Here is a 12,887-nt window from a genome sequence, read left to right as displayed (position 1 = left end):
TATTTTTGGTACAGAGGACCCATGCATGCTTCTACTTTAATTTTGGTAATCTGGAACTTCTTGGAACCCCTTGCTTCCTGGGAAATGCTTTAAATCTCTCTGCCCAAGGAGTTAACATAGAACAGTCTCTATTCCCCTCTATTTTTGTGCCCCAAACTCTCAAGCATATTTATAGGGAGAGGGAAGACAATGGTGGAATTATTCTCTGCTGCCAAGGTTGTTAACGTTTGCAGGTAGCGCAGCTGAAGACCTGCCGGAGACCCGGCCAGCACCATGGAGGCCTGCTTGAGGGCTTTGGAAGCATTCATTTCTCCCTCTGCTGCCACAACCTGCGAAGTAAGAGAAATGGAAATGGCACTGTGATGCTGCCCATAGTGGGGAAAATCCAGCTTTACAATGAGGAGAAAGCAAACGGACATTTGGATGCCTGGAACAAGGATACAGGAGCTTGGGGGTAGGCATTGCTGTGGGTCTCACCTTAGCTCTTGCCTCCCGAGCAGCCTCTGCTTCGGCTGCCATCGCCCTCTGCATCGCCACGGGAATCCTGACATCTTTGATCTCCACTCGGGCCACTTTGATTCCCCACTGCTCTGTGGCACTGTCGAGGATACCCTTAGGGACAAACACACAACCCACCGTGAAGAGCACAGTAATGGCAGACAGAAAGCCACACAATGGCGGAGAGAAAACCACTTTCTGCTACTTGGACAGAAGGAAAGGCAGCGTGCAAACCTGCACAACAAAAATAAGGAGCCCTCCAGAGCCACTAAAATCCAACAGTGGTGTGCATACAGTGGGTACAACAACCTTATGAAACTCTTGCTGATCAACACCGGTGTCTCCTGTGTGGCTTCTCTACTACCTCCTAAATTACGATCCCCATCCTTTCTTTAGGTGGGCACTTACCAAACTTCTCCCTTTGACAAAGTAATATTACAGTAATTTCCTAAAATGGCATGATGCTGTAAAAGCACACTATGGGTGAAAGACACAGCACAGCTCTGCAGCACTGGCATGGTCTTCTCTGCTCAGGCTCCTGGGCACTACTGCAACCCACCTCTCCACCCTGACCCCACTCTCTCCACAGCTGCTGCCCTGGCTGGAGAGGGGTACCATCTCTCTTCGATTTGACTATGCCTCTTTTCAGACTGAAAAGATGAAATTAGGTCTTGGTTTTCTTCTCTGCCACCTCCTTGGCTGCCAAATTAAAACAAAAACAAAAACCACAAACCACAGATGGCACTTTAAAGCATAAAACAACTTGGTTCTGTTCTCTTAGTTGTTATGACAGGAGATACAGGCCTTGCCTTGATTAAGCCTCAATCAAAAGTCTGCTCAAGATAGAGCTTCCCACGAGCAGCAGACTTCTTCCTCACAGCTTGCAGCAGCCTCTGTATAAAGACTAAACTGATTTATTAAACTCACTGGAGTTTCACATTTTCAGAATCTTAATTGCTTTTTGACAGGAAATAACTCTTCTTCAAGAACCTGGGGAAATACCTTTAGAATAACTCTTTCTGACTCTAAACAATAAGAGGTATAATTGAAAAAAAACATAAAGGACAATTTTGCTATCATTGCCAAAGAGAGAAGGAGAGATTATTTCTAATTTGCTACTCCCCAGAACACATCTCCATGATTTTCAGTGAATTTTGAGAGCCAGATTTACCTGGATACTGTGTGCAATCTCCTCACGACCTGACAGAAGCTGAGCCAATCTCTGTGTACCCAGAACATTTCTCAGGGTTGTCTGTGTCAAGAGGAAGGTGGCTGAGTGGACATCAGTGACGTTAGCGACGGCGCTGACAGCACTGTGGATCCTGTAGTACACCACCCCATCGACTTGGGTAGTAACAGCATCTTTTGTGAGAATCTGTATTGCAGAAATGGGCAGAATTAGAGAATGATCCAATAACACATGCCTTGCCAAGGAAGGGGATTACTTTTTTTCCCTCAGTGAGGAAAAGGCCCACTAATTTGAGGAAACAAAGAAGTTTGTTTGCTTTCTTTGTTATTCCCCTGAGAAATAACTTCAAGGAAGTTATCTTGCATCACCAATAGTTTAAACCAGGGCAAAATGTTGTACATAGCCTTTAGACATCTGTTTCAACAGTAAGTGAATCTCATAACCTTCATTAATTTCTTCTGCAATACTAAATGATGGTTATTCTCTTCCTTTCTGGTAGAAAGGACCATTACTGGACTGAAAGATCTGTGTTACTTCCTCTAAACAATGTGTTTGTAAGAAACACCAGCAAATTGAAACAAAAGTGAAAAGCAAGGTGCAAGAAATTGTGAGAAGAAACTCTGAATAATATTTAAGTATTCAGAGAGGAGTTTTGTCATCTTTTGCCAGACAAGCCCCCTGTGCCTCAGCAGGCAGTTGGCCTCAGCAAAGCACTGATGATGCTCCACTGTCTCTTCCCTCCTCAGCATCTTTTGCCTGTGAATAAGTGCTCCTCAGAAGCCCTGCCAACAGCTGCAGAAGCCTTGCCAAAAGCTGCTAAGCCTTGCACAGCACAAGTACTGCAACCATCTTCCTTCCAGCCTCCTGTTTTGGAGGAGTCATTTTTCATTCTACTATATGGACCCCTGCAGCCCACACTCTCAGAAAGGGCTCTTTGTGGTTACGGAAAGATAATGGTTCAAGAAACAGCTCCTGGGGAACACAACAGGCAATTCCAGGGGCTAAAGGGGTCCTGAGGCCATTCCATCATGTCTTCTCTTCACATAAGGAAGGGGACAGCAGTGCCAACTCTACCAGCAGAAACATTGTACCATGGTGGGGTTGGGGCCACACGAAGCCAAAACTTTTGTGGAAGGACAAGAATTGCTCAGCCACTGATTCTTCAGATTAAATTCTTCATGCAATGTTTGACAATAAAATGCCTAATGATATGCCTCTCCATTCCTGCTTGGATCTGAGTTTTGTGGATGACTGCTAATTCCTTTTAATTTAAGGAAATTTGTTATCCCTATGTAATTTTTCTTTTGAGAAACACATAGGGTGTGCATACCTTTGAGCAGTGACTACAACATCACTGAGGGCTTTTTTGAATGGTGAGCTGCATGTGAGATCCAATTTTATTAGGACATTCTATTCTGGATATCTTACACTAGTCTGTTGCTTCATTTCCATGTGTGGAATAAAAACACAGCTGGGAAATTTTTAGCCTCTCCTCTCTTGTCCTCTCTGACTCCCATTTGCAGTTCTACCCCCCCTCCCTTAACTTTCATCTCACAGTTCTGAACGTCAGCAAGAAGAGTTTGCTTGGCCTGCAATGATGCATGTGCAGGTTTTCATAAGTAGAAGAAGTTTTGTAAGCAGTTTGGAAGTCAGAAGATACAGCAAATAAGCTAAACTCTATACAGTAGCTCACAGCTGCAAGACTATAAAACACCCGCATTGTTTTTGATCACGCCACAAATGAGCTTTACTTTTATTTCTGGTTTAGATGGCTGCTAGAGAATAGTTACCTCTTGTGGAGGAATTTTACAGGTAACAGTTCTAAGATCAACCTTGATAAATGTATCTGTACATGGAAGTATGAGGATCAAACCTGAAAAATAAAAATAATTAGATGAAACACTTGTTTCTAAAAGCTAAGTCTAGAGGAGGTGCCCACCAAAGCAATGAGTACTACAGCTGTCCTTTCTGCTATGGAAGGTGACAACAGTGTGGTTTTGCATTTTCAAATAACAGAGAGAAATGCAGATATCTGCAAATAATGAGAATTTACTGGAGCTTGACAGCCTAGAGCTCCGGACTGGGAATGGGCAGGTTGCAGTTCTGGCCTCAAATCTACTGTGACACTTTTGACAAAAACTCCCTCCATGCCTTTGTTTAGTTTCCCTTCTTTAGATCATAAGCCATTTATGATACAGTATGTGTTTCCCCAGGAAAGACACCTCCCAGGTCCAGATTCCTGCACCACCTGTAGGCCTCCACATTAGGAACGTTGTCCTAAGATCTGACCCATCATCCTGTGAAGGACTCCCTCCTCTCCCTTCGCTTGACATAACTATCTTTCTAACCTTAGCATCTTGCTTAGGTGCCCAGAGCCAGGCAGAAGAGCTCTGCACATGCCCTAGCTGCTCTTTGGATCACATAGCTATTATTCAAGAGGAAAGACAGTATCCAGAAATGACTTTTTCCTCTTATTTCAACTTCCAGCTTGCCCAGTTTCATTGCACAGAGGTGGTAACTGCACCAATGCAAACACCTCATGTTGTTGGGTTTGGTTTGTGTTTGTGATTTGTAACCTGCCCCTCGCTGACCGTAACAGACTCTGTATAGATGCAGAGTGTCCCTGCCCTGACACATTTACCCTTTTCAGAACAGAAAACACCTAAAGAGCTGGCAGAAATGAGCAGTGTTGAAAGCGAGCTACAAGGAGAACGGCAACAGTCACCCAAAAACATCTGCAGCAGAGCTGAAGACTGCATTTAAACCTCCCAGGTCCCCCATCAGTGTCTGCAGCATGAACTCAAGCTTCCATTGTCCAGCCTACTCAACAGCAAAGCCATACCTGGCATGAAGGTCCTCAACCTTCTGTGTTGTGCTGTGACAGCACCGTGGCTTTATCTTCCCATCAGAAAACAAACAGCCTGCAGGTAAAGGACCTGCAGCAGAGAGGACCATCTCATCCCCTGCCCTGTGCTATGAAGAAGGATATCATGGACTTCTGCAGTTGTCTATGTGGTTAAAGCGCGCCATAATGAATCAAAACCAGTGCATCTTAACAGAAAAAACCTGCATGCATTCACCTGGTCCCTTTGCTTTCTTAGACAGGATACGTCCCAGCCGAAACACAACAGCACGTTCATATTCTCTGACAACCTAGGAAAATATTTTAAATTTAGAATTTTACAAATAACTCTATTCCTGCTTTCCAGACTGATTTTTTTAATCTTTGGCATCTGTATTAAATGTGAAAAAAAAAAAAGTACAAATAACATAGGAAGCAACAAAGCTGCAAATCACTAGGCATTTCACGTCTTTTCCTCACCTCATCCTTTGCTGGAAAAACTCAGACCCTGGCCCTGCAAATATGTTGCAAAACAGACCAAATATGAACGAATTGCTATTGATCTAATGAGGCTACCTACAACTCTCTCAACATCAGTGCTACACTCGGAGGAGCGGTAGGAAAAGTATCACACAGATTAACTAACTACTTCAGTTAGTGTATCACAACAAGGACTGATGTTCGGGGCAATCAATCACCCCTAAAGATTGATTTAAGTTAATCATATTATACTCATCTCTTGAAGGGACTGTGGGTTTAGGTTGCATAGTCCCTCAGTGCAGGGACCTGCTTCTTTTTTCATCAGTACCCATGTTAATCACTATCGCTGGCAGCATCAAATGAGAGTTCTTCAGAAAAGTTTGTATATTTATTCTCCTAGTGTTGCTGTAAAGCAGGGGAGTTTAACTGACGATGGAAGTTGAGATTGGAAGAAATTAAATGAGTAAGTTGTGGTGATACAGAAAGTCAGTGGAAGAATATGGATCTCTTGGTCCCAGGCCATGTCTTCGCTACAAGCCCTTAAGATTTCCAAAAAGTGAATGTTAAATGAAGTGCCTGGTTTTAACAAAATCAACAAACCAATAAACTAATTAAACAAAGTTCAGAGAGCATTCTTTATGTGCCCCAAATCCCACTAGCTTACCTTGATACACGCCCAGATGGATATAGGAAAGGTAACAAGCACCAGGAGGAAAGAAAGGGAGACCAGGATCCAGCCACAGACACCAATTCCTTCCCGCCTGTCAGCTACAAAAAATAAAAAAAAAGAATAAAAGCCGTGAATGCAAATTTTGAAAAGAGTGATCCAAGGGATGTAGATCTAGCCCAGTGCAATCATGAGGGACTGCAAAGTCCATAGAGACTCGTTCCTGCCTACCTCCCTCCCATCCTCACTGAAAATCCTCACCAAATATCCAACCTCATGCCCCTTCTGCCCCAAAGGTTAAAAGGTTCAGAAAGTACATTTTGCAACAGGAAAGAAAGAGGAAAAACGAAAAATATTGCCAAGGATGGGGGCTGTGAAGGAGAAATAAATCACTGGGTGCAGTATCCTACATGGATATGGATCTCTGCCAGAGCGCCACAGCTGGGGCAAAAGATTTAGTTTGTATGAAACAGGTAATAAGGAAAATGAGGGGAACTGATGCTGTCTTTAAATGAAAGTTTTGAGGAATATTGATGGACCAGTTCATCCACTGAACGAGAAGCTTCAAAATCAGTGCTTGTCAAAATCCACACCCATGTATTTTGAGAAGTTCTCTCACTGCATTCAGCTCTTCTCATCCCAAAAATTCACTATAATGAAATTTCACTATTTCTGTATAATGAAATTTCACTATTTCATTAAAATGAAATCAAAATATATCAAAATAATTTCATCATTATTATTATTATTATTTGCCTAAAGGGAAAGCAGTGGTGAGTTGTTGTTCAAGTACTAAAAGTTTGGGAGGCTCTTTGTAAGGGAAAAATGATCAAGGAGCTGTTGCTCTTTGAAGAGCAGATGGAGGTCCTCACAGGAGAGGCATAGAAGAGGGAGAGGAGTGAAACAGGCCAGTCCTGCCACCAGGACAGAGCGCTGCAAGGTCAACTGAATTTTGCTAAATGCAGAAATGCCTTGGATCAGGAAAAAAGCAGATGCATCAGGAATGCAGGCTGGGCTCACCCTAAGGGCAATCTGGCTGCCAGGTTTGGGCCAGAAGAGGATCTTCGTGGGCATGAGCATCAGCAGATGGGAAGCTGAACGCCACAGCCTACATTTCCCAATGCAAGGGGAAGAGGCAGAAGAGAGGGAAGAAGGCTCAGAGTTCTCCTTAGAGAACCTCCCCCATGCTGACGCAAAGATGCGGTGTGTTTTGGATACGTTATTGCAAAGATACAGGGTAGCACTGGGATTTTCTAACATCAAATAAAATTCATATGCAGATAGAAGCTGATAAATAGAAAAGAAAACAATTCGTTATATACCTTGTGAGAAAAAAAACTTCTCAGCACAGTGAAACAGCATGAGGCTACCTGATCTGTAAGGCACAAGCCAACAGACCAGTGGAGCAGGACTGACAGGTTTGTCAGAAAACCCCCAGCAACCCTGGAGGAGGAGACACAACACAGCCCTCCTGCAGCTCCTTCCTCTCTTGGGTTCCTCTGTGTTTGCAATGTTAACTGCAAACCTGGGTGTTACCCCCAAGCCCTTTGCTTGGTGCTTGAAGTTTGGCCCATCCTACTTCTGAGGTCTCCATGGTGGATTTAAGTGCTGACATAAATATGTTTGTGTCCAAGAGGGCTAAGCTTCAGGTCTCCCTTGGACTGTTTGCCCTGAGAGCTGGGCACAGAACTGCTGCACTGGGAACCCAGCTTTCCTCCTGGCACTTTCCAGCAAACAGTAATTTGAAATCCTTGGTTATTTAATGAGGTATTATCAGCCACACTGCAATCAGCGGTAGGAAGGATTTGAGGAGCTCCCCTGAGTAAATTAACATGCAAACCTTAAGGCCGTGTGTTTGAAGACAGGACTTTTATGATTTAATGTGAAAATCTTTAACGCTTTCACTGCTGCTTGGTTGCCACAGAGAGTTCTTCACATTACACTAGTGGTGTGTCAGACTGCAACAGGTAAATGAAGTACCAGCAGTCGAGCATGTTTTAATCAGTGAAAAGAGATCAAGGAAACTCATGGGATGGGCATCATTCATAATTCTTTATCTGAAGCTTGGGGAAATTAATCATGAAGGGATGCTTTTCTCAGCAGAACTCAGTATTTTGCACTCTCTCTATTTCACCTAAATGATTAGCTTACAGAAAAATGTCTGAAGATCTTTTCCTCCAATGTCAAACTTGGTCATGAAGAACCTCCTCAAAAGCAATTTTGGACTGCAACATCACCCACCTGACACCACTGTGAAGATACCTGGTAGGAATGACACAATCCACAGACAGAGGGGAATGGCTGGGAACAAATGCCCACATCCTGCAGATTGATATTCGTGCAGCTGAGAAGTAGCAGCTCAAGATACCACTTATCACCACTATGGGCAAGAAGCACTCATCCAAAATTGACAAAGTAGAATTGAATCCTTCTCCATGAAAACTGTCCTAGAAATCCTGTTGCCAGAGTAGATTCCAGTGACAAAAGCAGGATATGACAGTATGCCTTCTTAATAGCGAATCTAGACCTAGCTCCCCAAAATACACCACAAAGGTTCTCTGATTACCCTGAAGTTTCAAACCATTTAACCACAAGACAAACGGAAGACTCTAGAAAAACACAGTAGTGAAGAATAAGGATCAGTCACAACCCAACATATCAGTGACCTGGTTTTGCCATGCCTGTATATGGACTACTGTAGTCATAACCACCAAAAAACCTCACTTGGGTCTGCAGTCCAGAGCAAACCAAGAGCTGCAATACACTGCAAAATGTGAGAGCTCATCAGCCAGCAGTTGTGGAAAAGCTCAGGGACACTTGCAGGATCCACTTTGCCTTTTCTTGACACATGCATCATGGTACATCATGAAACACAAGATCATGCTGTGGGTGTCAAACTCGAAAAGCAATCGAAAGGCTCATGTCCAAGTTATCTTGTGAGGAATACAAAGAACTGTGGGCAAAAATCTCCCAAGTCTCCTACAACAACAAAGAGAGATGGAGTAGCCTCAGCCTTTTGTAAACACGATGTACCCTCCTGCTTTCTACAAGCACCCAAATCAATCCTGCCAAGACTCATTCTTGTCCCACTGCACCATCCACACTGATGGCCAGACACGAAAGCGAAAACAGCACACACGGCCCATGACAACTTTGATTTGGCACCAGTTCCCTGGCTTGAAGAGAGAACCAGGTGCTTGTCACACAAGTCCAAGCACATTAAGTGTCCTTTTCGGGCTGAAAAAATCTTCTACCTTCCCTAACTAACTTATATTTTCCCTTTTCCACAGCATCCCTACGCACAGAAGTGCATCAATAGCCGAATTGGACGTGTTAGCCCCTGGGGTCATTTTGGCAGAAGGCAGACACTGACACTTGCCGGCAGGGCAGTATGAGGTAATTTGCTTTGTCACTCAGTGCCACAGTCTGAATATGCATCTCCAGCCCATGTGGGAGTCTTTTGATGAATGACTGGGTTCAAATACACTTTTAATGTTTGGTTAATTTAACTTCTTTTTGTTATTGAGAGAAGCACAAACACACAAAAAGCAAGGCTTACCAATTAGATGCTCCGTGTTGTTTTTCTTGGGCGTCTCTCTCTGGGGATCCATCCCAATCAGGGGAAGCTCTGGTCCCCTCACGGACGAGACAGCAGCATACCTTGAAACTGCAGAGTGCTCGTGCGAAGCACTGAAGAGAGAAGCAGGGTGAGAGAAGGAGAAATTCCCACTTGCAGGAGAGCCCTCTGGGAGTCAGTTACCCTGGTGAGAAGAGGATGTTTACAAAAACAAAGTCTTGTGGATCAGGGTTGTCTCTGAAGTAACTCCATGGTCTTCTGTGACCATCTTCTGGCTGGGGAAGTACTTGGCCCAGATGGTTTTACACCCCACACAATCCAAGGTGGAAATTATTTCTATGTGTCAGTAATACCTGTCACCAGAGAGAAAAAACAAGAACAAGACAGGACAGAAAGAGAAGATAAAGAGGGCCGAAGTCCAATGAGGAGCGGCTGAAGGAACTGGGGCCATTTAGCCTGGAGAAAAGGAGACTGAGGGGAGACCTTGTTGCTCCCTACAACTACCTGAGAGGAGGTGGTAAGGAGGTGGGTGTCAGTCTCTTTTCCTGTGTAACAGGTGACAGGACAAGAGGAAATGGCCTCAACTTGCACCAGGTAAGGTTTAGATTGGATATTAGGAAAAAATTCTTCACTGAAAGGGTTATCAAGCACTGGCTGTCCAGGGAAGTGGTTGAATCGCCATCCCTGGAGGTATTTAAAAGACATGTAGACGTGGTGCCTAGGGACGTGGTTTAGTGGTGGACTTGGCAGGGTCAGGTTTATGGTTGGACTTTATGATCTTAAGGGTCTTTTTCAACATAAATGGTTCTATGATTCTGTAAAGCCAGAGGATACAGACCGAGTACTTCTCCTCTGCTGTACGCTTCTGAATATTATGGGGGTCAGCTACTGTTCAGATCTCAAACACTAGCAACATAAATAATCCTTCAGGTGAGGTCCCTGTGCTGTGCAAAATAGCTCATCACACACTTCTTCATACTGTACATCACAACAGGTTGAACCTGTTGTGCTAGATAACCTAAAAACCACAGTAGAAGCATTTCAGCTCCAAAGTCTTAACATTTTTTTCCCCAAATAAGAATAGTTTTCACAAAACACTTTTTAATCTTGACAATCAAACCAAGCACAGCATTTCAGATGAAGCCATTTCTGAAGGCTGCAGCAGCAGGACACAAACCTGTTGCTTGGTATTCGAGAAAAAACAGGAGGTGGCTTTCCATATGTAATTTATGAGTTTGACATATACCTGCATTAATTATATGGCTGTTTTCTGTGGGCATCCGTCATCTAGAATATCTTTGGGAAGCTCTGGCTCCAGCTTCATTTCACTTTATGTCTTCATCCCTGCCAGTAATCACATTGGCCCCAGATGGGTCATTCCAAGCTGATTGCTCCCCAGAGGATCCTTTCTCAGCCTCACAGAGAGGAAACGACACCATGGAACGGATGTTTTAAATCACAGTGAAAACCATAAGCACAAACAGCTTGCAAAACTGGGATTGACTTGCTTATTGCAAACGCCCTCATCAAATATGTGGTAATATCCATCTGAAGTCATTTGCGGCATTTTCCTAATTACTTGGCTTCTCACGCTGAGCTGTAAGGTCAAACTTGTTCAGGACAGATGCCCACTAGTAAGGCAGCGAGGGTGAACAGTTACAAGAAAAATGTGCTTTAATTATTCCAGAAGCAAAAACATAACATGCAGAACCACCCCACCCAAACATTTTTTTTTTTTCATTTCAGAGCAACTGTTTTATTGGAAATAACTTTATTCCAAGCAGTTTGAATGCCATAATCTCCACAGCTGCTTATACCATCAGATAGATGAGCAAAACGTATTAAAATCTAACAGAAATAATTGCTCCCTGCTGTTTATTGATAATTCCCTGGGGTGCTTGTAAATATATCCCTTGAAAGGTGACTAAAGCAGATGGTGTTTTTCTTTTACGTTCATGAACATCCCTGTATTAGTTTCTCTGGCTTAACTTCAGCTGCACTTTTGTTCCCCCTTTCAAAAATTCGAAATCCAAGGCCGGGCAATTTTAATCCCTTCTCCTTGGGGCTGCACTGGGGCATGCGGGTAACTCAAGTCCTGAAGTGCTTTAAATTACTCGAGAGGAAAATACACGAGGGCTTTGGGGCAAAGCAGTTTACACGGAGAGCCTGGCGCAGCCATGTGCCATTGAGCCGTGCCACAAAGAACACCAGTTTGGGTCCGAAGCTGCTTTAGCAGGAGTTACGGACTTAGAAGCAACATTAGATGGATGTGGTTTGGGTCGGTGGCAGCTCAGCTGTTTCTGCAGCCTGCTGACCTAGCCGAAGCCTTCCACTTTTCAAATTCCATTCCAAAAGCAGCACAAAGGCTGGGCTCAGGCACGATGATGAGGTGCTTACCTGTAAACGGGCCATTTCCCAACAGTCCTCTACCTTTTCCAATGGCACCAGTTCTTTACAGTTGCCCTGAAGTGTCCAGTTGCACCCACTTGTCTCATCGTCCGGTTGCAGAGACTTAATCCTACAGACCAAGCGCCTGCTTCGAAGTTTGTTAAAACCAGAACAGGAATTCTTCCACACCGCCATTTCTGAACAGTGCCAATCCCAAAGGTATGGAAGAAGTCATCAGGCAGTCCTCACATGAGATTTGCATATAGCAAAGTTGTGGGTTTCAGTTTGTCTTTTTCTGACCTTTTTAGGCCCATAATATTTTCCTTCCCATGCACTGGGCTTTGGCCCCTCCCTAAAGATCTCTCAGTCTAGTCCTTCCCTGGCCGTGAATTCTGCACCCAGAACAGACACTCACCTACTTGTTTCAGGCTCGTCATTCCTTTGCCCAAATCAAAATTTAGAAGGGACAGGGCATAAAGGAGTTTAACTCTACCATCCTATATTGCTCCTCCCCCTCATGAAAACGGCATCAGCTTTCAATAGCTGAAGACAGGGAGATGACAGGAGGCAGCCCTTTAGCTCCACTTTGCTAGAGCGTGAGTACGTGTGAGAGACGGGCAACCAAAGGGCTCGCTCCCATCTCAATCCAGAAAGGAAGGCAATTCGCAAGGATGCAAGAACATTCACACCGCAGCAAGTTTCCTTCCAGGCCCAGCCAAATTCACAACTCTCACTTGCAAATCAGAGGAAGAAGAGGGCAGAAAATCGCTTTGTTTCTCCCATATTCGCTACAGCTGCAATTTAAGCACTTGAAAGAAATACTGAAACTTGTATTTGCAGACACAATCCAAACACGTTCTTAGTTGTTCCGAATAAAGATTTTATTTCAAAGGACATCTCACCACACCTTATCTTTGCAGTCCGTCAACCCAGCTGAAAAATAGTAGTAATAACCAACTTGAACAATATAAAAATCATCGTTAGTCCAGAATTAAGTCATACAGCAACAGCCCTTTCCCAGCACGGGCTCAGTGTAAGCTCCAGCATGGTTTGCCTCTGGAGCAGACTTTTCCTTGGCTTTTTAACAATGGTGCTCAAGTAAGCATGGAAGACCTCAGGACAAGTGACCCCCTTCAGAAATTCCAAGGCTGGGTCACAGGAGTTTGCTGCAATGCAGAACACAGACTTTATTCCTGAAGAGAAAAAAAATTAATAAAAAACAATTTTACATTGAGAAATTGAAACT

The 12,887-nt window shown here is 43.9% G+C and overlaps 1 protein-coding gene across 1 annotated transcript; it reads right to left on the bottom strand.

Annotated features, from left to right (window-relative positions):
- Positions 1-128: 128 nt before the first annotated feature.
- Positions 129-9,287, bottom strand: STOML3 (stomatin like 3). Its single transcript, XM_074150055.1, has 7 exons — positions 9,236-9,287; positions 5,674-5,777; positions 4,768-4,840; positions 3,478-3,560; positions 1,670-1,873; positions 478-612; positions 129-329 (listed from the first exon to the last, which is right to left on the bottom strand). The coding sequence occupies exons 1-7, from the start codon at positions 9,285-9,287 to the stop codon at positions 129-131; spliced, it is 852 nt and encodes a 283-aa protein (XP_074006156.1).
- Between the last annotated feature and the right edge of the window lie 3,600 nt (positions 9,288-12,887).

Source organism: Numenius arquata, chromosome 1 (genome assembly GCF_964106895.1).
Source record: "Numenius arquata chromosome 1, bNumArq3.hap1.1, whole genome shotgun sequence".
NCBI classification, from domain to species: Eukaryota; Metazoa; Chordata; class Aves; order Charadriiformes; family Scolopacidae; genus Numenius; species Numenius arquata.
This window is presented reverse-complemented; position numbering and strand designations above follow the sequence as displayed.